The following is a 23,958-nucleotide window of genomic DNA, read 5'->3' as shown; positions in this document are numbered from 1 at the left end:
CAGTGGCAGACAGAAGGCAGTGCACCTGGACATTTCAGTAAATTGAAAGATCTGATGGTTGTGTCCGAAGTCAGATTGCACAGTTTGTAGCTGTCTACAGTCAATGCCCCTTTCCTTCTTTATCTTTGGGCATTATAATCTTCTATTGCTAATCAGCTAGAGGAGAAACCCTACATTTGTCTGGTTAAGTTGTCATTTGCTGCAACCAACTCTCACTTGCTAGATGGAGCCTTGGGGTTAGTCTTGGCCTCAGGAAGAATTTAAAAAACACACAACCCCACCTGTAATTTACTGGCTGATGCGTGATCCTTGAGTGCCCTCTGCTGTGTGATGTGAGAACGGCACTCCAGTTGCTCAAGCAACAAAAGGCATCTATAAAAGAACTGTATGTTATGATTTTAAAAATGTGTATTCGGGAGGTGGACAGAATTGCAGTTTTAAGAGGAGTGATAAACTGAGGCCATGGAAAAAATACCCAGTTGACTCAGGGCATGATCTGAAGGCACATTATACATGCTGGAAGCTGCATTCACCTGGCATTCTAACAGACAACACTCTGAACCGCATAGAACAAAAGTAGGATATAAGTTAAATGAATAGGATCTAGCATCATACTTGATTTCATTTTTCTTCTTCCAAAAGAGAATTCCCTTCATCTCATTCCTCCTTCAAACAAATTTTCAAACAGAAAAAACATTTAATTTTTTTTATTAAGACTTTGTGATTTTTGTTTCAATGACATCCTCAGAGAAACTGTGGTTGATGCTCAGTGTATCATACCTAATGACATCACTAGGAAATGAAGCTATGTTTTGGCCCAGAAGTCTCAGCATCTGAGGTACACCCGACAACCCTGTTTCCAAGAGTCCTACAGGACAGATCCCTAATATATAGAAGTGCATGTCTTGGGGTAGTCACTTTCACTCCTATGTAGGCATTTTGTGGCTCATGCAGTCCCCATGTACTAATGGCAGTTCATGCATACAGCCATCCTTTATGCAGCCATTCTTTTCTTTCCTTTAAAATCTTGTATTTAAGCTGCCTGAGCCCATATTTCTGACAGGAAGATTCAATGACATTCATGCCTTTGCATCTTAGCGTTGGAATGACACCCCTGCAGTCTCTTTCAATTTTTGCTTCTTAGCTCCAACAGTTTGCTTCTTCCACTGGTACCGGAAGATCCTGCGCTCACTTTCTTTCTGTCCCCACTGGCGAGCTATGGCTGCCGGGGTATATCCTTCCTGGTCTTCCTGATTAAACTTGGCCCCGTAGTTAAGAAGAATATCTATACAATCAATTTGGTCAGAGGTGGCGGCAACATGGAGGGCTGTTCTACCTAGTGGTGTTTTACGTTTCAGATCAGCACCTAAAGAGAAAACAAGGCTGTTTTGGAAATTCAGCAGTCTGAGTTTAGCTATTCTTTAATTAATTAAAAAAAAAGCCCAGGTTTAAGAGAGTAAACTGCATCAGTCATGCTTTAAAGCCAAACTATAGCTACAGGTTAAATCACAAATTATATTCTAACACCTGCAACAAACTAACATGACTCCGAAGGCTTTCATGGCTGGCATCCATAGTTTTTTGTGGGTTTTTTGGGCTATGTGGCCATGTTCTGGAAGAATTTCTCTGATTTTCTGAAGATGCCAGCCACGGATGCTGGCGAAACGTCAGGAAGAAACTTCTACAACATGGTCACATAGCCCGAAAAACCCACAAAAAACTATAACAGGACTCCCCCTCTAGGGGGGCATTCCCACTATGATTTAAATCAAATTACGAACTAGGTTATATGTCCATTGGTTTCAATCTGATTCTGATCCAATAGAGTTCCTTAAAAGCGGGGTAAACGCAGAAAACTCACTCTTATTTGACACTACTTTTCAAGAGGTTCTTTTGAGAATAACTGAATCACAAGCATGCTCAACAAGTGGGAACGACCTTCAGATCAGAATCACATCTCACTGGTGGGTAGGGACTATGGCAGAGAGGTTGGCAGGGGGTGTCACCCATCAAGCCTTTGGCTGCTTAAAACACAATTTTTTTGAACGCTGCCCTCTGTCTACCCACATGTGTGATGGCTTTTTAATTTTCCATCTTTACTCTGAATGATTCTTTCTGAATCTGGCCATGATCCTTTCTTCACTCTAAGAGGTTAATTTTTATTTTATTTTATTTTTATTTTGCTTTTCTTTTGGAAGGGATCTGTTGTGTGTGGGAGGGGGGTCTGGTGTATTTTTGGGTTTGTTTTTTTAATTTACTGAACACCCACACAGATAAAAGCATGTACTGCAAAGGCTGAAGCCTCTCTCCCTGGCATGAGCTTGTTTACAGGAAATTCTTTCGTTGGTTTGGTTTTACATGGCAGAAGAATGGTCTCATCATCCACTTGCAGAAGAGGTGCAGTCTTACATCCTGCCATTTTCCCCATTTTAATCATTAGTCTATTGTATGCATAGAACAAATTGGGGGAAAACAGTTTTTGACCCTTAGTGTAGTTTCAGCCATATGAGATGGCTTCCCATGGCAGGGTTGGAAAAGGAGGGATTGCTTTTGTGGGGAAAGAAACCCCAAGTTCACTTGGATGCAAGGAACACTTGTTTGACTTTTTAGTTGGAAAGAGTACAGGAATTCTAAACTGAAGACATGCACAAATGCCATCAGTTCCCACCAGCTATTCTTATAAGTTGCCTTGGGTGCTGTGTGTATGTTTCCATGTGTGTGTGTACTCAAATGATCTAGTGGGCGAAGCCCATCTATTCTTAATGCTTTATGGCTTGCTTGACAGGTATGGTAATAATGGGGCAGAACAGACAGGCAAGAAAAAGCGTCTGGAACCTGCATTTTCCAGAAGTGGGTGAAAACCCCGCTTGTCCACACTGGCCTCTCCCAAGGCAGCCCAAATGCACACAGCTGTTACTCTGGGTACTCATCTCCCCACCACACATGCACTGTTGCACAAATACACAGCCAGCAACTACATGCTGGCTAGATGCCATCCCACTGGATGCCCCACCGTCACACCTGCGATCCTCCACTGGTGCAGGACATTGGAGCATCAGTGTGACCAGTAAAACACTGGCAAAGCACAATCATGGAGACCCCTCTACATGCCCCTTTAAATGCACACCTGCATTGGTGTGTTTATATGCAGCTTTAGGGTTAGGGTTAAGACAAATTGCTCCTTCAGAACCACTCTTACATCAGGGCATTTATATGCAAGGCCAAAGGTGTGCATTTTCCAGGCTAAGTCAGAATATCCCAGCTTCTTTTTGCTCTGTTTTTTTAGTCCCTGAATGCAGTTTATATCTGGTTTCCACCTGCTTTGGAGGGATGTGGAAACCACTTTATTTGTCCCGTCTGTTTCATCCCAATAACCACTAAATCCAAAGACATCTTGCTAGGCAACTACAGTTATCAGAGTCCTCTTCCAAAATCAGAATATTACCATTTTGAAGCAGAAATTCCACAGCTTCTAGGTTGCCTCTGCGCACGGTAATAAGCAAGGCCACAAATGCTCGGTGGGCTAACCATTCGCTCTTCTCTTCTGGTCCCATCAGCTCTGCATTAGCTGTGCTAAATAAAGAGGTACTTGTTGCTCCTACATGTTCCAGCTGGCAATGGAAAAGGAACAAATATATAAATGTTAACTCATTTAAACTGGGGTGCACCAAGTTGAATGTTAGAAAAGGACAGTGAGGCCCCCAACCCCTCCCCTACTTAAAAAATGATACTAGGAGACAGACCATATGTAGGAGCCCAGCCCTGATGTAAATAAGACTCCAAGGAAACCCACTGCATGTTGCAAGGTCTGAGATGTTGACAAAGCAAAAGCATGGCCAGCATTTCCCCTCTTTTTTGTGGGAGAGGATTATACTATTTTCTAGCTGCCTGTTGCATTTTTCTCCTAACTTCATTATGATATGAGGACTGAGATGCTTTTGGAAAAGGCAATGCAAAAAATAAGTGCATTTAATTAAAATGTTAAATGTTCCTTCCTACATGCATATGTCAGTTGGATATTTTCAAGGAGATATTGACATTGTTAGATTTGTTTATTTTCTAAGTGTAGCCTCTGTAACTAACCCAATCTTCAGCAAAGTTCCAAGGGTAACTTATATAAATGAAAAACTAATGCTCCAATAATAAAAACAATGGTAAATAGCTAAATGGCTAGAAACTATCCTTGGACATAGGATAAGATAAAAATATTTTAATAAATAATATTAAAATAAATTTAACCCACTCTCCTCCCATGCAGGAATATACAACTAAAGCACTTCTGAAAAATGGCCATCCAACATCTGTTTAAAGACCTCTGAGGAAAAGTCCATCATCCTCAGATGCAGTCTATTCTAGTGTCGAATAACCCTTAAAGTGAAGTTCTTCCTAATTTATAATAATAATAATAATAATAATAGTAATACTGTAGTAATAATAATATCTGGAGCAGCAGCAAACACTCTATCTCCATGTTGTACATGACATCCCTTCAGATATTTAAAGTTACCTATCATCTCACCTCTCAGTCTCTTCTCCAAGTTAAACATAACCAACTCTCTCAGTCTTTCCTCAAAAGGCTTGGTTTGCAGACTTTTGATCATCTTGGTCACCCTCTGTGGTCACGTTACAGCTTATCAATAACTATAACAATCTAACATAGGTGTTGCCAGATCACAGATTTCTGAGAATAGGCTCTCTCAATACAGGTAAAGGTTTACCTACCAAACCAAAATAAAGGTGTTTCCTTCCACTGAAGAAACAGACCTCTCCAATAACAGATGGTTCAGGAGACACCCTTTTTTATTTTTAGCTCCTCAGCCAACTTTAAATATTAATTCAATTAATATTGATACTGATATGTTTTTAAATTTCTTTTAAAACAACTGTGTTTTGATATTATGATGTGTTTTGATGTAAAATCAGTTTTAGGCTGGTTTGAACTGCCATGAGCTCCACTTTGGGGAGACAATGGGGACATAAATCAAATAGACAGATGGGCATAGAGATGCCAGCTTGACACTGCAAACACAGATAAGAATAAACAACTTGTTGTCATGTCCCTTCAAGTCAACTCCAACTAGGGCTTTCTTGGCAAAATTTCATCAAAGGAGGTTTGCCATTGCCATTCCTGAGGTTGAGAAATTGTAACTTGCCCAAGGTCACCCAGTGAGTTTCTGTTCTAACAGACCATTGTCTTGCAGACTCCTAATACAGCACTCAATCCATTCCACATTACTAATTCTAAATTATACATTGGAATTATACATAGATTCTAAACCAACTCAGCAGTAACTGAACAGTCCAGGAGCCAAAGGAAAATGAGTAGCTCCAGTGCCTCAAACAAGTATATGACTCACAAAATCCCAATCCAATGCTCAAACCACTAGAATCATCCTGGTTCTAACAAGACAGTCAGCGTCCCAGAATATCCTAAAGTGGACCTTTCTAACCAGATATAGACATAGCTGTTTATATAAAGTGAATATAATTATTTAGTGATACTTCTAACACCACAGTAAGCAAAACAGTGGCCTTGATCCATGTGATGAAACATAAATAAGCATACTTTCCACAACACATGTGGGACAAACTAAGGAAGTAAAGTTTTTGAAAAATGCTGCCACAAAAGGGGGGAATGAAAGAAAATATGGGATCATAAGACCTACCTTCTACTATGAATAGGATCAGTTTTACAAGTTACAAATTTTGTTGTACTCGTTGTACTAGTTGTATTGCCTAGTGTACTGTATTTATATTTCTATTTTTATATATTTTATTTTATTTTCACATTTTTATATAACTTTTGGGCAAGTCAATAAATATTGATTGGATAGGATCAGCACTAAGGCAATAATTTTAGATTTGAATCAGTCATTATCAGTGGATTCCCTTAAAAGTGTATTTTAAGCCTGACATGTTCCCATTGCTATGCCACTTGACTAACAATGTTTGTCAAAGATACTAATACTGCATCCTTTGCATTTTTGTACAGTAAACTTTATAAAGGGGAAAAAATGGTAAGAGCAGCATGTTATGCTGAAATCTTGGCCAGTCTGACCATTGAGGAGAATATGGCAGCTGCCTCAATCAACATATTTTGGTTGTCATGAAAGGGCACAAAGGGGATGACACTTCTGGGATATCTTACTGTGTGTATCAGCTCAAGTTGTTGTAAATTATGGCAGGCAAATTCAGAGGCCTATTTTCTACCCTGGGCAACACTACTCTTTTACCAAAACTGTAAATGTTTGGGGTCATTTCCACTTTCAGGAAATCCAGCAAGCTGTTTCATTAAAAGGAGACATGTGAGGGATGCCTTCCTTGTTTTAAATATGAACCATGTTTCCCAGAGTCCTCCAGAGGTATGATGTTTCAGGGAGGGGGTGGTTCTTGGGACTACAAAAACAGGCAACCCCCCATTGTTGTCCCTTCCAGCTTTAGATATGATGTCCGCGGACTTGAAATGAGAGGACTTGATGATCTGTGGAGGGGCAACTCGCCATTGAGGTGAATGGGGCACCTTCCCGTGGTGCACACTCTAGTCATTTCAATGGGGCTTGATTATCTGCAAGTCTCCTAACCCATGGGGAGGGGGCTGGAACGGATCCCTCCCAAGTTAGGAGGGGTGACTGTATTTTGAACTGGGTGTGAGCGACAATTTGTTGCTTTGCCTCAAGAATAGAAATGTTTATTTGCTCCCTCCTATGAAATGTTAATTTCTTCAGAATAAAATACAGTCACAAATTACTCATTGATGTTTCAGCTGAGGAAATATCCTATACGTTTCCCATGATTACAAGAACAATCAAGCCAACCTTTTCTATCCTTCCTTTTGCAGCTGCAGACACCAAAAGTCCCCAAGCATCTTCTGGCCAGATTCGCATGGTGAGAGTTCCTCCAGGGATAATATCATTCTCTTTAAATGTAGAGTTATCATCAAGATCCACTGTAGTAGCAAACCAAATAAAGGAAGTTGGTAAGGAAAAGAGATGCAGTCAGGTAAAGAGGATTGCAAGACCTTGACTCTTAAATAATACCATATATTTAGGAAAGATAAACCTTAGTCTACTCCACCAGAGCTAGCCTGGAAGAAGATAACTCCCTCCATAGCTGTCATCTTCCGGCCTATGAGGGAGTTGACCAGGCAGGCCCAGCTCCAACAGGGCTAGCCTGAAGAAGAAGAGCCCTCCTTCCAATCCACTTGCCTTGGTCCAGGCCTCAGAGGGAGAGAAGAACTGCTGGACCTGATCCCCTCCCCCCACCATTCCCTTCTCCTTTTGTGTCATTTTTTTTTTTAGATTGTAAGCCTGAGGGCAGGGAACCGTCTATTATCCCCTCTGTTGTAAGCTGCCCGGATTCCCAGTGATTGGGTGGCATATAAATAAATCCTATTATTATTATTATTATTATTATTATTATTATTACTTTAAGATTTTAGAGTAACTTCAACAACACACTTAGATTTAACATATGATCTGTTTGAGTGTGCCTTAAGTAACCTGATGACCCCTGAATTTCATAGGGTTTTCTAGGCAAGGATCCCGAGGTAGTTTTGCCAGTTCCTCCCTCTGAAATGTCTACATCTGGATTCATGGTTGTTTTCCATCCAAATACAAACCAGGCTGACCCTGCTTAGCCTCCAAGATCAGATGATATCTGGTGGCTTTCGGTTATTTAGCCCCCCCCCCCAAGATTAATACATGGGAGCAATTTCTTGTATCATTTATTACTTCTCTACTACATATAGTTACTATCTTGTCTTGAAGTTGGTCCAATAAACTGTCAATAAGCTAATGTGAATAACCTATAGAAAAGCAATACATTTTTGTATTTTGCCTATACAGTGGTGCCCCGGGATACGAATTGATCGCGTTACGAAATTTCCGGGATACGAAAAAGTTACATTGGAAAAAACTGTTCCGGGTTACGATATTTTTTTCGGGTTACGAATTTTTTTTCGGCGCGAAATTCAAACCGCAAAGCGCGGCTAGTGGCTTTCCAGCGCTAACGGAAAGCCTTTTCGGGTTGCGAAATTACTCGGGTTACGAACGGAGCGGCGGAACGAATTAATTTCGTAACCCGAGGGACTACTGTATTGCTGTCATTTCCAAATGCACCTGACCTCACCTTCATCCAGATATTGGAGTCGCTGGAAATTCACAGGAATCCCAAGCATGAGCTCCATCCGGCTCTTCAGATTCCTTATGGTTAACTCATGTTGACATTCGGGCACTATAACGGACTCATCAGTCTCCACCACATGCAGCTTGACATTGAAAATGCGAGTCTGTGGAGACGATAATTCCCCTGAACGCAGTGACCGCTCTGGTAAGAGAGCAGTGAAGCGGGAACTTGTCCCTATCCTGGACTGGAAAACTGCATTCAGCTCCCGCTTCTTCTTCTTCTTCATCTTCTAAACAAGACTATTCATCAGATTGTTGCCATAGGAGAAATCCCAGTACAGTAATGATGTCATGAGACAGGAACAATGCATGACTAGCAAATCATCAGAGCACAGCCAGTGTGATGCCACATTACATTACAGTAAGGACAGAACTTTGAAAACTTCTAAGCGTTGGTTGAGGGAGCGCAACTCATTGCAGCATTCATCAAAGAAGGTGAATGATGACTCTGTCCACAAACACAGAATTCTGATAAACAGAGACAGAGGTGTGAATGGAGGAGCCACTCTATTAGATCTCCTCTCCTTTGTCAAATATGTTGTGTTGCTGGGATACAAGAAACATTGGTTAACACTATGCTGTTCACAAGCTGCTGAATGGCTGGAAGGAACACTGCTCAAGCTTTTGTGCAAAGTCAGTGAACAAAAGAAAACAGCATTTAATAAAACAAACATGGGATTTATTGAGATAAATATGAATAAAAAGTTACATAGACTATTTTCTGACAAAATTAGTAGCACTTCCAGAGTGTCTTCCAGAATGTTCCTAAGCACTTGCCATACTTTACAAGCATGTAACTGCCACCTGGAAAAATTCCAGGAGGAGCCAAATTTACAATCATATGCAGCAGATAACAGCAGATTTGATTTCTATGCAAAGATGACTAACCCAGTTCTGGTACAAATACACACTACTGCAGTATTGCAATACTAATATTTGTTTTTCATGTCTCAGCCAAACATTGTGAAGTGAAATCCTTGCAGTTTTTTGAGAGGAGGGTAGTTAAATATCAACTTTTGTTCACTATAAGGTTTTACGTTTCTTTTTCTTTAAAGAATGAAAAACCACTACTTTAGTCTTCTTTGCTTAACTCTGATTGTTTGCTCTAGAGAAGGCGCTATAAGGTACTGTCACCTAATCATGCATAAATTGTACTAGAGAATCACTCCAGAATAGCTGCTGCACACATTTCCATCATTTCAGTGGTATTCATGGAGAAGCTACAGACAAGTCATTGAAAAATGAATGGTGTTTGTGCCCATGCCTTTCTTTGCTACTTAAACCCATTGCCACTATAATTCAAATGTAGAAACACAAATAGGAGGTGGGAGATGGGATTACAAAGTGGGCAAAAGCAAGGGAAGAGGAAAAGTGAGCTGAATTGCTCAGAATTCTCCCCACCTCTAGTGCATGCAACTATACATTATTATTAAACACGTTTTCAAAACATTTTAACAAAAATCACATTTCAAAAATGGGGGTAATGCCTAGATTTAGAAAAAGGTGCTAATTTTTAATTAAAATTTCATTTGCCATTTTGGTAATATTTAGTTTAGCAACTTACACATGCATACGTGATATTAACCAACCAATATCTTCATGAAAATTACACCAGCTTTCTAAAGACGAATGAAAGTCCATAATATCTAATAGGTTGGTGTAACAATGGGGTACCTATCAATGTAAAATTAACATGGCAGCCCAAACTGGATTGTTTTAATGTTCAAACAGCAAACTATATACAGTTCTCCACAAACATTTCTCTGTACACTTAGAAAACAAAAACAATGATCAGTGCTGAAAAATTTAACGACCTATTATGGTCAACATAAACAAAAAAGGATTAGAACAATTTTAGAAAAATCTGAACTGTTAAAAAAATATTTGTATAATGTCAGCATTAGAAAAAGATATTAAAACTACAAAAAATGACATTTTGCTGAGAAACTGCAGTCATAAAAAATCACTTGCATTGAAGAGGCATTTTGTTTTAAACTTATTAAAACATTTAAATGTAGAAACTCCTTGCAGAACCACAGCTTAGATACGTTATAATGAAGAAGCAAGGATATATTTCTCCATTGTTTCTAAAAGCATTTTTAGGAACTTGCAAAACACGTAATGTTCTTACAAATGCTAAACAATGTATTGCAATCTGGGACAGAATCTTTCATGACATCACACCTAGAATTTGGTAGGCAATTGTGGCAAACTAAACCGTTTTTTTATAAAAATAAATAAATAAAATGAGAAAACATAACAACAAGTTGAGAATCCAGACAATGAAATCACTTAATGAAACAGAGATGCTGAAGAGAACACAAATGTGTCTTTCTAAGTTACCAGACAAATAATGAGTGGAATATTTTTGCTGGTCATTAAATGAGATTTGTTTCTCTATGCTTTTGGGGGGAAAATCCAACATGTATAGGGTTCCTTTTCAGGTTTTCTGTCCTTAAATGTCTAATGGCTATATATTCAATAAAAGAAAATCTGAAAAGAAGATGGTTTCGTAACTGTTATGAGCCTTTTGTAGAACTGTCATATTTATGCTCTGTTCACAATATTTACCTCCCGCAGTGATCACATTTATGAATTATTCCTGCCAAAAAATCGTATTATATACAACAATTTATTTTGTGCAAATCACACAATCTAAGTTTCTGGACTCTCAAATTCTGACAAAAGGTGTGTGCATTGTGCTCTTATACATGTTAATTTTTTCACAGATAACCAGGAACATAAAATGGATCAGTCTTTAGTTTCATTATTTTTCTCTAAGACTGTGTCATGTAATGTCATACTTAACAGCTTACAAGATTACACTGGTCCTCCTCCATCTTCCCATTTATAGTTCCACTGTTTTATATCCTTTCCACAACAAAAAGAAAAGCCAGCTTTTGTTGTACTAATAATAGCCTTCAAAAATAAACCCGAACAGTGGGGATCGAGAGTGGTCTGTGGACAAATTTCTACACACAGACAGAGAGTACTGTAGGGTCTCTCTTGTGGTTGTAGCCTCCTGCACCAAATGAAATGCTGCTTTAGAGGCAGTTTTGAGGAAGAAAGCAGTTGAAAGGAGGTAGTTGAAAAAACCCATGTGTGCACTGCTGGTCATATACAGCCCCTTCAGGGACTGGATGCCACACTTCATACAGAATTTTCCAGTGACCTTCCAAAAGAGAGAAACCCTCATTACTCAAAATATAGAAAGCCTGATTCTCATGGCTTTAAGCTTACATTCATATCTAAGTAAAAATATTTAATGTGTTCTTGGAGAATTTACATCCCTAACCTCATTTTATATTTCTCAAACAGAAACAAAAATGTAGAACAAATCTGTACCACATTCTAGTACTGAATACTAATATTCCAGTACTGAAGACTAACAGTCTATATCTATTTCTCAAACCCCTTATTATGGAGTAGACTCAATAAATGTATAATTTCAGAATTAAGTGGTTTGAGAATGAGTTTACAGGAACATACATCACACCACTAGTGGAAAGGGTATGTGACTTAATAGGACAGAAAAAAAAAAGCTACAGCTATGGCATTTCATTAATTTTAACATAAACACTCCACCTCCACCCACACCCCACCATGCTACAATTCACAATGTGAAACCCTCAGTTCTTTGAAGATCAACCATCAACTTTGGATGGGAAAAGCCCCTTAAATTCATTTGCTCTAATAAAACAACTGTGTTGTATCTTATTATTGAAAAATGAGTTGTAGATATGTAATTAAGTTTTCTGAATTCTTTCCAGTTTTCAGGCGGTTATGTAAAATTGGAATGAGTTAATATAATAAAACATGATGCCACTAACCATGGAACAATTTGTAACAAAATGGAAAAGAGTGTCCACTTTCTAAATTGTTCACTGATTATATTAGCTCAAGCTTTGTGCGCTATTCTGGGTTGCAGCCAAGCAATTAATTGCCTTCTTTCCTTTGAATCAACATATTCTCCAAAATGATGCTGAAACAGTGTATGTGTGTCAATTCACAAGAACACACACACACAAATACAGAGCTTTCGTACATGAGAGTTACCACATTTGTGAAAGAAAAATGAAAACAGTATTACTGGTGAGTATTCCATATCACCATTATCAGTCTGTAGATAAAAGGTCAACATATTTCTCATTTGGAACAAGCCCTTTTCTCTTAGATTGCATTAGTTGCTTGACTTAGTCTTCCACGAGGTTAGTAGACAATGTAAGATCCTGTTAGCAGATTAATCATTTTGTGGTCCACAGAAAAACAAAATTAATTTTGTTTTTCAAGTGAAGTAATCTGTACATTATTGCATTTTGGCTTGATGGTAGCAAAAAAAGAAACATCTTGATCCCTGTCCGTCTGCAGAACTAGAACAGTCTCTTCAACAGCTTCAAGATGAGGGTTGCCTACACTTCTAAAATACGCTAGAATATGAAGCAAAGGAGAACATTTTAGTTTGAACCACATCATTCTATACCAAAAGAATACTATTCTTGAATTTAGTCTCTATTCCCCTCCCCACCAGCACCCACCCCAATCTGGCCAATAAGAAAGCATGTAATGATTAAAACAATGAAATGCAAAGTGTATAAATACTTTATTCAACAAAAAGCAGAATTAGAAAACAAAAAAAGAAAGATATAGAGGAATCTTTCATTAAAGAGAGTTTGAGGGGAATCCCAATCATTAGGAAGAAGTATAAACAGCCTTATCTGAAGAACAGGGTAACTTCAGGGATGTTCACAGTGGCTAGTACTTGTTTATATCTTGAACTATCTATACTATGTGCAGAAATATATTTCTGTCAAGGCTGTGGCAATAGTCTATGTTAGGTCATTGAAAAGTTCATTCTCTCACTAAAGCTAATACTCCGGTATTAATCCTGTTATAGCCACAAAGACAACTACAATTCTGTAAATGTAAAAGGACACATACTGGAATAAAAAGAAAAAAAGAATGAAAGGAGGAAAAGAAGGCAGGAAGAATGGAAGGGATGAATAAGAAAATGTGGGATTGTAGTGGTTAGCAGAATGAAAACAGGCCAGGGAGTATTAGGAACAGACTTAAAACCAAAGTGGCTATTATTGCTATGTAATGTTTGTTTGTAAATCTAATATATGGCTATATTTAGGTTATTGTATAACCCATGTGTTTGACCCATCTTAGAAAGGACATTATACATTTAGGAAAAGAGGAACCAAAATAATCAAGCCATTACAGCACCACAGGAATAAAACAGATTTATAAAAATTATGCATGGTGTGTTGACCATGGACATAAATATTTTTCATCTTCTCTCATAATGCCAGAACTTAAGGTCATTCAATTAGAATGATTGGCAGTAGATTCAGGACAGAGAAATGAACTACTTGATAAAATGTGTAATTAATGGACGGAATTCACTGCCACAAGATGTGGCAATGGCCCATGGCTTAGGTAGCTTCAACAAGGGATTAGATAAATTCACAGAAGTTAGCTTTATCTGTGGCTACTAGGTACAAAAATCAAATTTAGCTGCTATATATACGTTAGAAATTAACACTGCTGGGGCAGGTGACTGTTGGGGACAGCCGTTGTCCCCAGCAAGCCTACAAGAAGGGCATGGAGTCATCTGGCTCGTCATTCTAGGAAAACAAGATGGGGAGATGGACCTTTAGTCTGATCCAACCAGTCTCCTGTTCTATTACCTCCTTTTGTTCAAAGTCCCCAAAGAAACAACAGGAGGCAGCAGTCCTTACTCAAATATCAAAATTGCTACCAGAAGGTATGTCTGCAGTTAGAACCAAATTCTCTAACATACTTCATTCAAAAGGAATGTCCACAGTCACACTGATTTATACAAAGAACATCTTTCATTTAGAATTAACCAGTGCAAAACAGCACTATTGCCTAGATACAGAGGTCACTATGTTACAAAAAAGTTTGTGTATGGAAGAAATCAGCATACCTTTCTCCAACAGTGTTTGCCTCAGAGCCTTGGCAAGCAGAACCCTTACATTTGGCACAGGATCAGAAGCCAAACTTAGAAGGCTGGGTAACAGATGTTCAACAAAATGGTCAACAGGCATACATTCTTCTTCTACTACTGCCTGTAATGACAAAAATGAGAAACCAAACACTTTGCTAACAGAATATCAAGTGTCAGTTTCAGCAAAAATCCTGCTACCACTGCTAATGACATTGTTGCTGCTGTATGTTTTTTCCATATGGCCTCCTATCTTTAGTGATATCTAAAGATTAACAATCAAGAGTTTCCAACAGAAAGAACATTGAGAAATCTCCTGCTCATCAGTGGTGGCCTGTTCATCAAATGACCATTCTTGAATTGGAAACGTCAAGAATCCATGACAGTATGATGTAAAAAAAGATCAACAGAAGGGATCTTGCTTTGGGCATTTTCTTTAGGGTGGGAAAATCTGATAGCATTCAGAACAAGGCCTATTCTGCAACATCAATACAATTATGATATGGAAAGCTACTATAACCAAGAGCTGAGTAGAAGGAACAGTGAGAAACAGTGATATATCTCTGGGTGATATGAATTGCTGAAAAAGAGCAACAGAAGAGGTTCCCTCCCTGCTTTCTAAATTATGTTCCTGAGACAAAAGAAAACTTGGGAATGAAAATATGAAGTTGATTTGTGTGAGACTGTGATCTCAGTTATGATAATGAAAACAAGCTAAATAGTAAGAGTATGTCTCACCTAGCCACTCTGAGTTCCTAAACCGGTAGAAGATGTGATATAAATAAATAAATAGTATTCCAGTGGGGGAAATACACTACAGAAAGACATAGGTGAGGGCCTTCTATGGTATGGTGCCCCAGCTGTAGAATACCCTCTCTTCCTTTTGACACCCAACTGGCATCAATACAAGTATTGTTCTGGCACCAAGTATCATATGGCTTTTTACTAAAGCTTTTGAGATTAACTCATTTCATCCATATCTGCACATGTGCATGGTTTCAAATGGTCTTAAACTATTTTAATTTGTTTTAAACTGTCTTGTTTTACTTTGTTGAACTGTTCAATACATCCTTAAGTCTATTTTAAATTATTCTTACTGTTTTAAAATTTTACATTTATTTTATTGTACAATGCCTTGAGATCCTTGGATGTAGAGCAGAAAATACATGTTTAAATTAGTAAATTTAATAAAATCATCAATAAATTATTTTGAATGTGACTTCCCACTGGAAAAGATCAGTGTTTTAGTTAAAATGTAAGACAGGCCATACAAATCTCAAATCTGCCACCTTGCTGTTACAATGTGGATACAAGACTGAGTTTTGAAATCAAGAAGCCTCTGTCTCAGCTTTCATCTGCAGTATGGAAGTTATAATTTTAGTCTATTTTGTAGGGTTTTAAGGATTACAATAAAATGAATATGAAGCACTTAGAAAACTTGTGCACTGCTCTGCTGTACCATCCAGAGAAACAAGTAGTAATAGCAGAATACAATGATTTATGGAATAAACTCATGAAGGAGACTCCTCAGGCTCTCTTGTAGTAAACATTTAAGCAGTAATGCAGGCATACTGTGAGATCAGAGCAGCTAAGTAAACAGTATTTATAAAAAGGCAAGATGAAGAGATAGGGACAGAAAGGGGGAAAACTGGCAAGAGTTAAAGCAGTATCGCTGTGTTAACATTTCCCTAAATAAATATAGATCTGAAAGACCTGTAACATTAATTTAATAAAACATTCCACTATAAAGCTCTCCTGCTTACACATGAAACACCTGCTTTTGATTGTCAACAAAAGGAAAGCAGGAAAGGGGTGGAAGAGGGTGGGAGCAGCCACTGAGAACCCGTGTCTTCACCAAGCAAGCCTGTGATGGTGGCAGGACCGAAAGAAAGCCTTCCCCTGAAGATCTCAGAGTTCTTGCTGGTTCATAATGATTTCAGCATTCAGATAGTCTGGACCTAAGCAGTATAGCGTTTTCTAGGTCATTACTAACACTTTGAATTGTATCAGGAAATGAACTGATAGCTAATGAAGCTGTTTTAACAAGAAAATTATATGTCCCCCTATAAATATTCCTTGTCAGCATTCTGTCTGCAGCATTTTGGACCCATTGAAGTTCCTTACAGTTTTCAAAGGCAGCCCCGTATAGAGTATGTTACAGTAGTCCAAACAAGATGTAATTAAGGCATGTGTCACCGAAACCAGATCTTACATCTCAAGGGATGGCTGAAGCTGGTACACTAGCCTTCACTGTGCAAATGCACTCCTGGACACTGCTAAAACCTGAGCATCCAGGCTCACAGTTGAATCCAGGAAAACACCCAAGCTGCGAGCCTGAGATTTCAGAGGGAATGTAGCCCCATCCAGCACAGGCAGACTCCCTATTTCCTGATCTGCATTTCAATGGTTCAGGAACACCTATGCCTTGTCTGGATGAAGTTTACATTTGTTTGCCCTAATCTAGTCTATTACTGACAACAGACACTGATTGAGTACTGAGGTGGCTTCTGTGGAATCAGATGAGAAGGAGAGTTAAGGTTTGGTGTCATCAGCATATTGGTGATACTGCATCCCAAAACTCTTGATGACATCTCCCTGCAGTTTTATGTAGATGTTAAACAGCATGCAGGAACAAAACACAACTCTAGGGGACCCCACTGGCCAACTGCCAAGGCAATGTACAGGTGTCCCCCAACACCATCTTCTAAGTAAGGCCCTCCAACAAAAACCACAATCACTGCATAACAGTGCCCCCATGTCTCATCCAAGCAAGTTGGCCCAGAAAGATACCATAGTTGATAGTACTGAAAGGTGCTGAAAAATCCAACACAGCCAACAAGAACACACTCCTCCTGTCCAATTCCCTGCATAGGTCATCCACCAAGGTGACTGAAGCTATCGCCATCCCATCCATTTCATCCTTATGGAGCTGGGAGGCTACCACAAACTCCAGAACCAGGTCCAAAAATTGAATGTCAGAGACTGGCCGATAATTATTCAGAACGGTGGGATCCAGTGAGGTGGTTTTTAATTTTTTTTAGTAAGAGCCTCACCACAGCCTCTTTTAGGCAAGATGGAAACCTCCTTTACTGCAGTAAGGCATTCACTACTCCCCTTACCCACTCACTCAGTCCCCCTCTATCTGCTTTCAGAAGCCAGGAATGGCAAGGATCCAGTATACATGTGGCAGCTCTCACTTTCCAAGGATCCTGTCCATATCCTCAGGCTACACAAACTGAAACATTTCCAATAATACAGGACAACTAGGCACCAAGATTACATCCGCTGGACTTATCTAAATTACAGCATCCAAGTCACAACAGTTAATCCAAGTGACTTTGTCTCCAAAGTGTCTTGTAAATTTATCATAATGGGCTGTCCAGTAGTCTATTTTTTTCTTTGTGAACTATAGTGTAAAGGCCCCTGACCACTCAAAACAGCTTTGCTGGACAACATTATGCACACAAAATAGGGGCAGAGAAGTGTAATTTCTTTTTGCCACCATCGCAATGGCATAAGCCTTTCAATGAGCAATAGCCTATGTTTGGTTGGACTCATTCTAAGTCTTCTGCCATCACTCTAGTCTCTGTCCCATACATTTCATCACCACCAGCTCCCTAGTTAACCAGGGAGCTCACTGGCACCACTACACGGGAGGGGATCAATCATGCCCACTGCCCTGGCCATTTCCTTATTCCAGAGATCAGCCAGGGCTTCGACAGCATCACCTGCCAAGACAACAGGAAATACCTCAAGGGTGTTGAGAAATCCATCTGGATCCACAAGTCTCCAGGAAGAGACATCTTAATCAAGCCCCCAGCCATGCAGAAATTCCAAGTCCCACTGAGTCTAAATTCCACCAGGTAGTAATCAGTCCATAACAATGTAACTACAGAAAATTCCTCCACATCCAGATCACTTTCATCCCACCCAGAACTGAAAAGCAAGTTCAGAGTGTGTCCTGGAGCACATATTACTTGGGATAGACCAATGGTTGTCATGGCAGATATGAAGTCTTGAGTTGCTCCTGACAGAGAGGTATCCACATGGATATTGCAGTCCCCCAGTACAACAAAGTGAGGGGATTTCAACACTGCCACTGAGACCAATTCAGCCAGCTCAGAAAGGAAGACTGTTGAGCAGCAGGATGGGCAGTACACTAACAGAATCCTTATTTTGCTCTGGCCTCCCACCTTCAAAACACATACTCAAAATCATCAGTCTGTGGTACAGGGCACCTGGTGGGGGAGATGGAATTCCAATAGACCACTTCCACTCTGCCTCCACTTCACATCCCCCTCCCGCCCCGGCCAAGCCCATTCCTGCTGGTGTATGGAGAGTCCATGAGGAGAAAGCTGGGAGAGATTAGCTCCTGCCCCAGTTTCATCCAGCCAGGTCTCCATAATTTCAGCAACAGAACTATAATGTTCTTTACTGACATCCCAGTCATAGAAGAAAGAGAGGAAGAGAACAAAGAGACAGACCTACCTGGCAGATGAAAGCAAATGCCTGTCTTCCAACCCACTTAGAACAATGGCGGAACCTCACAATCAACTCATTAATGAAATTTAATCCCAAAGAGTTTGCATTGTTTACATAAAATTTCTGTAGTATTGCTACAACCTGGAAAAAATATCAGAAGGAAGAATCAAACTAGTAACAAAATTTCCTCCAAGAGATGCACCATGTATAATAAATGTAAAGTGCAACAGCTTACCAGCCTGAAGGAGATCCACCTGACTTCAGAGACTTTATCTGAGCATAGAGTCAGTGCAATATGCCTTAAATAGTCATACACATCATTGGGATTATAGAGTTCAAGTACCAAAATGAGTTGCCTAAAAAAGAGAGAAATGAATATTTACAATAATGCTTTAAGGCTAGTGTTATAATTTGCTTTCAAACTTTACCTTAGGTTGATGAATAGCACATGAATATGTTATTATGAATGCAAGGCTATGGGTGTTACTACTGTTATTTTGTTAGGGTTAGGAGCTGTTTCCAGTGCAACTGACAAAAATCAGAGACAAGAACTTAAAACTCTGGATCCATCAAAGTGAAGCCAGCTACACTCAAATGTGCAAATTAGATAAATGGTGCAATATAAACAGCTTGCCATACCCACAGTATACCTGCACAAATTTGTAGGTAATATCATCATCTATGCTGCAGATAGGAGGTTAAAGGTAACAGAACAGTAGACTGCCTACAGCCGGGGGTAGGCAACTGAACTAGGACTGCAGTACAGCTGCCTACAGCAGGTGTGTTGTATCTGCCACAGGGCTTCCCCAGGGACTGCACAGCCTGTCAAAAATGCTGTGGTGATAAACGTGTAAATACCTAAATGTACAATTCTGGTTTTAAGTAATAGATTTTTTTATGTCAAATGATGATGAAAACATGAATTCGCCTTTTTTTTGGTCCAGAACAATGGTGGACTGGGGATTCTGGCAAGGTCAAGGGATGCAAAAACAGCTTGGGGAGGGGCTGCATGCCTCCTCCAGGACTCAATTTTATCATTCCATTAACCAACAGCTATTTGCAGAGTAACCTCATGGTCAGATTTTGAACTGAATCTTCTTCACACAATCAAAGCCAGCTGTCATTAGAGACACACGCAGAAGAGAGAGAGAGAGAGAAAAATTAGCTACCTTAGCTTCTGTATGGATTTAAAACTGAGACTGGCCCTACAAGATAAAGATGCTCCTGGTCAGTTGGATCAGAGAACAGAGATTCAGCTTGAATCTCTTCCTCTGAAATCTCAAGTTCGCAGCTTGGGTTTGCTCCTGAACCTAGATCTTAGTCCAGATGCTCAGGTTTTGACTGTGGCCATGAGTGCATTTGCTCATTTATAACTAGTGCACCAGCTGCCCCCTTTCCTCGAGACATCAGATCTGGTTATGGTGACACAAGCCTTGATTACCTCCTATTTGTACTACTAGAACTCACTCTACATGGAGCTGCCTTTGGAAACTGTTCAGAAATTTCAGTGGGTCTAAAATGTTGCAGCCAGGCTGCTGACCAGGGCTAGGTACAGGGACTTTGTAACTCCCTTGTTGAAACAGCTGCATTGGTTACTGGTCTGACTGTGGGCAGAAATTTAAGTGTTGGTTTTGACCTTTAAAGCCCTACACAGCTTGGGCCCAGACTATTTGAAAGACCGTATCTCCTTATATAAACCATGGCATGCATTGATATCTGCAGGGGAAGGTTTTCTTGCAGTCCCACCACTGTTGCAGGAGCAGTTGGTAAGGACTCTCTGTGGTCACTCCCAGGCTGTGGAAGTGCCTTCCACAGGAGGTTCAGTTGGCTCCCTCCCTTCTGTTTTTCCACGGCAGGTGAAGATATTTTTATTTAGGCAGACTTTTGAATAGTAAACTATTAATGCTAGCAATTATTTTTAAATACACTGTAAAAATACATAAGCAGCCAAAGGTCCTCTCAAATGTAACCCTAGTTCTTTGACTAGTCATCTGTGAACTCAAACAAATAAGGTCTATGCCTGTGCAGTGCACTCTTTGGAATCTTCTAGAGCTATCACACAAGCTTTTGGGTAGTAAAGCCACCTACCCTTTTGGCATCTTATAGCAGCCTTACCGCCAATCCCCCTCAGCTCCATATATGACACAACAGCAGCACTCAAGGAGGTCAAGAGAAGCAGGACACAATATGGAAGGATAGGCAGGTGTTGTATGCATTTACAAATGACCACTCAAAGAACCATAGTTACAAGTATACAACCTGTCCTCCTTCTTTGTGGTCCCTGTGGCTCACACAAATGGAATAATAGCAATTGATTAACCTAGGAGGTGGGAATGTCATATTACAGCAGAAAATGCATGTCCAAGCATCCAGTCTGTAATGGGAAATAAAAAGCAGAGGCTGCAACCACACAACAGTTCTGCAGACATCATCCAGTGGTATGCCACTCAGGAAGGCAGAAGATGCAGCCACTCCTCTAGTTGAGCATTTGTGAACTCAGGCTGAAGATTCCTTCCTGACCAGTTCATAAGCTAGGTGGATCATAGAGACCACCCATTTTGAAAGACATTGTGCTGTAACCAGCAGACCTAACTTTGAAGACAAATAGCAACATCAATGTAGAATGCTAAAGCCCATCTAAAGTCCAAAGAGTAAAGAATCCTCTCCAAATTGGTTGTTGGATTCTGCATGAATGCAGGCAAAACAATGTCTTGATCGATATGAAATGAAAGAACAACCGTGGGTAAACAAGGAATGTCAGATCTGAGGACAACCTTGTCCAAGTAAAAACCTAAGTAGGGTTGGTCAACTCATAGAGCACAAAACTGTCCAGCGCTCCTGGTAGAGGTTATGGTTTTCAAGAAGACAACCTTCCAGGTAAGTTAGCAAAGGTCACAGGAAGCCATTGGTTTGAAGGGTCTCCCACAGTGGTGTCCCTGAAACTGTATGTCCTCCAGTGTGATCCGCCACCCCCTTCCCCACACCCCCCAATGATGCCACTGGTTTCCAAGATAGTTGAGACAATACAAATTCAAGACTTCATGCAAGGTCAGTACCAAAATCAGCAGATATAAGTTCCAATAACCCTTCAGGAACTTCTTTATCAGGGGATGCTGGAAACATGATGGCCTCCCATTGAGCTGGAATCAAGATGAGATGGCAACCAAGTAGCATTTATGGAAGAAATAGAAATGTTTTTTAGAAAGGTTAAGGAGGAACTCAAGAACATCTTGAATATGAGCCAGAATAGAGAAAGACCTCTGTCCAACATGAAGGATAGATAAGAATTTACTCCATTTGTAGGTAGGTGTAAGATATTTTGGTGGAAGGCCTATGCACTGCATTGATGACTACTTGAACAGCACTTGGTAGGAATCTTAGAGCACCCTCCTTGCAATTAACCTCTGAGTGTCTAGATCTCTGTGTTACACCCATCCCTCATGAAGATGAGTAAAAAGGTCGGGTTGGATTGGAAGGCAAAGATAAGTGTCCATGAGAGGCGGAAAAGTAAAGCAAACTAAGGTTGTCTCGGCCACTACAGTGTGATGGAGATGCATCTCACACTGTTGGCCTTGAGGTCTGAAATCACACTGATGAGCGAAAATGGAGGAACAACATATACCAGTGGCCCTCCTGGAACAGAACTCCTGACACTGCCTGTGCTCGGTAGTGGTAAATAAGTCCACCTAAGGAGTGCTTCAAGTCTGAAAGACTATGGGAAGGGTATCAGGATGGAACATTCATTTGTAGCACAAATCAGAGGATCTGCTAGAATATTCTCTACTCCCTGAAGGTGAATGATAGAGATGGTGATCCCTCTGAGGATGCATGAATTCCAAATACACAGTGTGACATGCAGAACAGTGGTGGATTTTGTTTTTCCCTGTTTGTGTATACATTACTGTTGTGTCGCTGATCACTACTTGAATGGCTCTCCCATGAAGTAAAGTCTCAAAGGAGCAGAACATCTTTTCTACTGCTAACATCTCCAGGATGTTGCCATGGAGTAACACTTCTTCACTGGTTCATTTGCCTTGTATGGAAACTCTTTTTATGTGGGCTTCCCAGCCCTGTAGAGAGGCATCTGTGGTGTCTGCAATTTGTGGCTGAACGGATAGGAAGGGCATGCCCACCAGACTATGATCAGGATTGAGCCATGGTCGGGATGGAGCCACCATCCCTATGACTGATGAACTGTATTATGAAATGAATACACGGTGAATTCATCAGGGATTGAACAGAGGCAGAAACCACATCTGTAGAGGAAGCATCCTCAGTGTGACTGCCATAGCGGCAGCCATATGGCCAAGAATAACCTGGACTACTCTGGCAGACAACCTGTGAGTGCTTCGACACTTGAGAGCAGCATGTAATAGGATACAATACCTGTCCTTTGGAAGATAGGCCAAAGTCATCATGAAAACAAGAATAGTGCTGATAAATTTCACTTGTTGAGATGGATTTAGGGGAAAAATTCAAAACTGACAATCAAACCTAATGAAGTAAGAAGGTTAAGAGTATAGTAGATGTCATGACATAGTTTGCCCTCAAATTCACAACAGGAAGCCAACCGGAAGTTCCAACTTGCCAACTGGCAAGCATATGGTATCAAGTTTCCCTTTGGAGTCTCTGGTTTGGCATCAGATTCAAAGAGTAATCTCTTCAAAGCCAGCTGTACAGAAGAGCCAGATATAGTCAGGACCAGTACTGAACATGTTAGTGCAGGAACTATGGCTGAAGACTTTCTGGCTTTAGAATTGAAAACTTTAACACTTGTTCATACAAATGGGCCTTCAGACAGATTCTAGGTTCTTCCAAGCCTGGATTGTGAAAGCTTTACAATGGGCACACAACCCCTCATTATGTCACACTCCAACCCATAATAGGCAATGAGAATGACCATTGTGGCCAGTGATCCTGGCGCTGCAGGAGGTACACCTCTTAAACAAAGTAGAAGCAGCAGACCCATCAAAGAATCAAGGAGCCAGTCAAGACAAAACCAATCAAGGGTGTAGCAAAAAAGATGAGCTAAGCCAAGCCAAAAACTGAAGAAAATCAGTTTGAGGGGCAAGCCAAAACTGTAGTCAAAACTGAATGAAGAAATCTATCATCAAGGAGTATAGCTCACTAGAAATGTTCCTTCAGTGCTGCTGATGCAGCAGACAAAAAGAAACTGAGGGGAATTAGCAGGAAGGGCACTATAAGGCAGCAAGTGGGTGGACTGAGTTACCAGGAAAAAGTTTGTAAAATAGCTCAAGATGGTTCCAAAAGGTGCACTGAGCAGGCAGAGATAACCCATTTGTGTGAGTCACAGAGAAAACAAAG

The 23,958-nt window shown here is 40.1% G+C and overlaps 2 protein-coding genes across 2 annotated transcripts in view; both read right to left on the bottom strand.

Annotated features, from left to right (window-relative positions):
- Window positions 1-648: 648 nt before the first annotated feature.
- ANKRD60 (ankyrin repeat domain 60) lies at window positions 649-8,571 on the bottom strand. The gene is made up of 4 exons (XM_042462512.1): window positions 8,128-8,571; window positions 6,816-6,946; window positions 3,446-3,611; window positions 649-1,366 (listed from the first exon to the last, which is right to left on the bottom strand). The coding sequence occupies exons 1-4, from the start codon at window positions 8,408-8,410 to the stop codon at window positions 1,095-1,097; spliced, it is 852 nt and encodes a 283-aa protein (XP_042318446.1). The 5' UTR covers window positions 8,411-8,571; the 3' UTR covers window positions 649-1,094.
- A 269-nt stretch (window positions 8,572-8,840) lies between these two features.
- LOC121928173 (serine/threonine-protein phosphatase 4 regulatory subunit 1-like) overlaps window positions 8,841-23,958 on the bottom strand; it is a 90,414-nt gene continuing 75,296 nt past the window's right edge. The window contains 4 exon segments of the mRNA XM_042462513.1: window positions 8,841-12,610; window positions 14,134-14,275; window positions 18,640-18,774; window positions 18,869-18,989. Coding sequence (XP_042318447.1) covers window positions 12,456-12,610; window positions 14,134-14,275; window positions 18,640-18,774; window positions 18,869-18,989 — 553 coding nt within the window. The 3' untranslated portion in view covers window positions 8,841-12,455.

Source organism: Sceloporus undulatus, chromosome 4 (assembly GCF_019175285.1).
Source record: "Sceloporus undulatus isolate JIND9_A2432 ecotype Alabama chromosome 4, SceUnd_v1.1, whole genome shotgun sequence".
Classification (NCBI taxonomy): domain Eukaryota; kingdom Metazoa; phylum Chordata; class Lepidosauria; order Squamata; family Phrynosomatidae; genus Sceloporus; species Sceloporus undulatus.
Note: the sequence above shows the minus strand (reverse complement) of the source record. Positions and strands in the feature narration are given on the sequence as shown.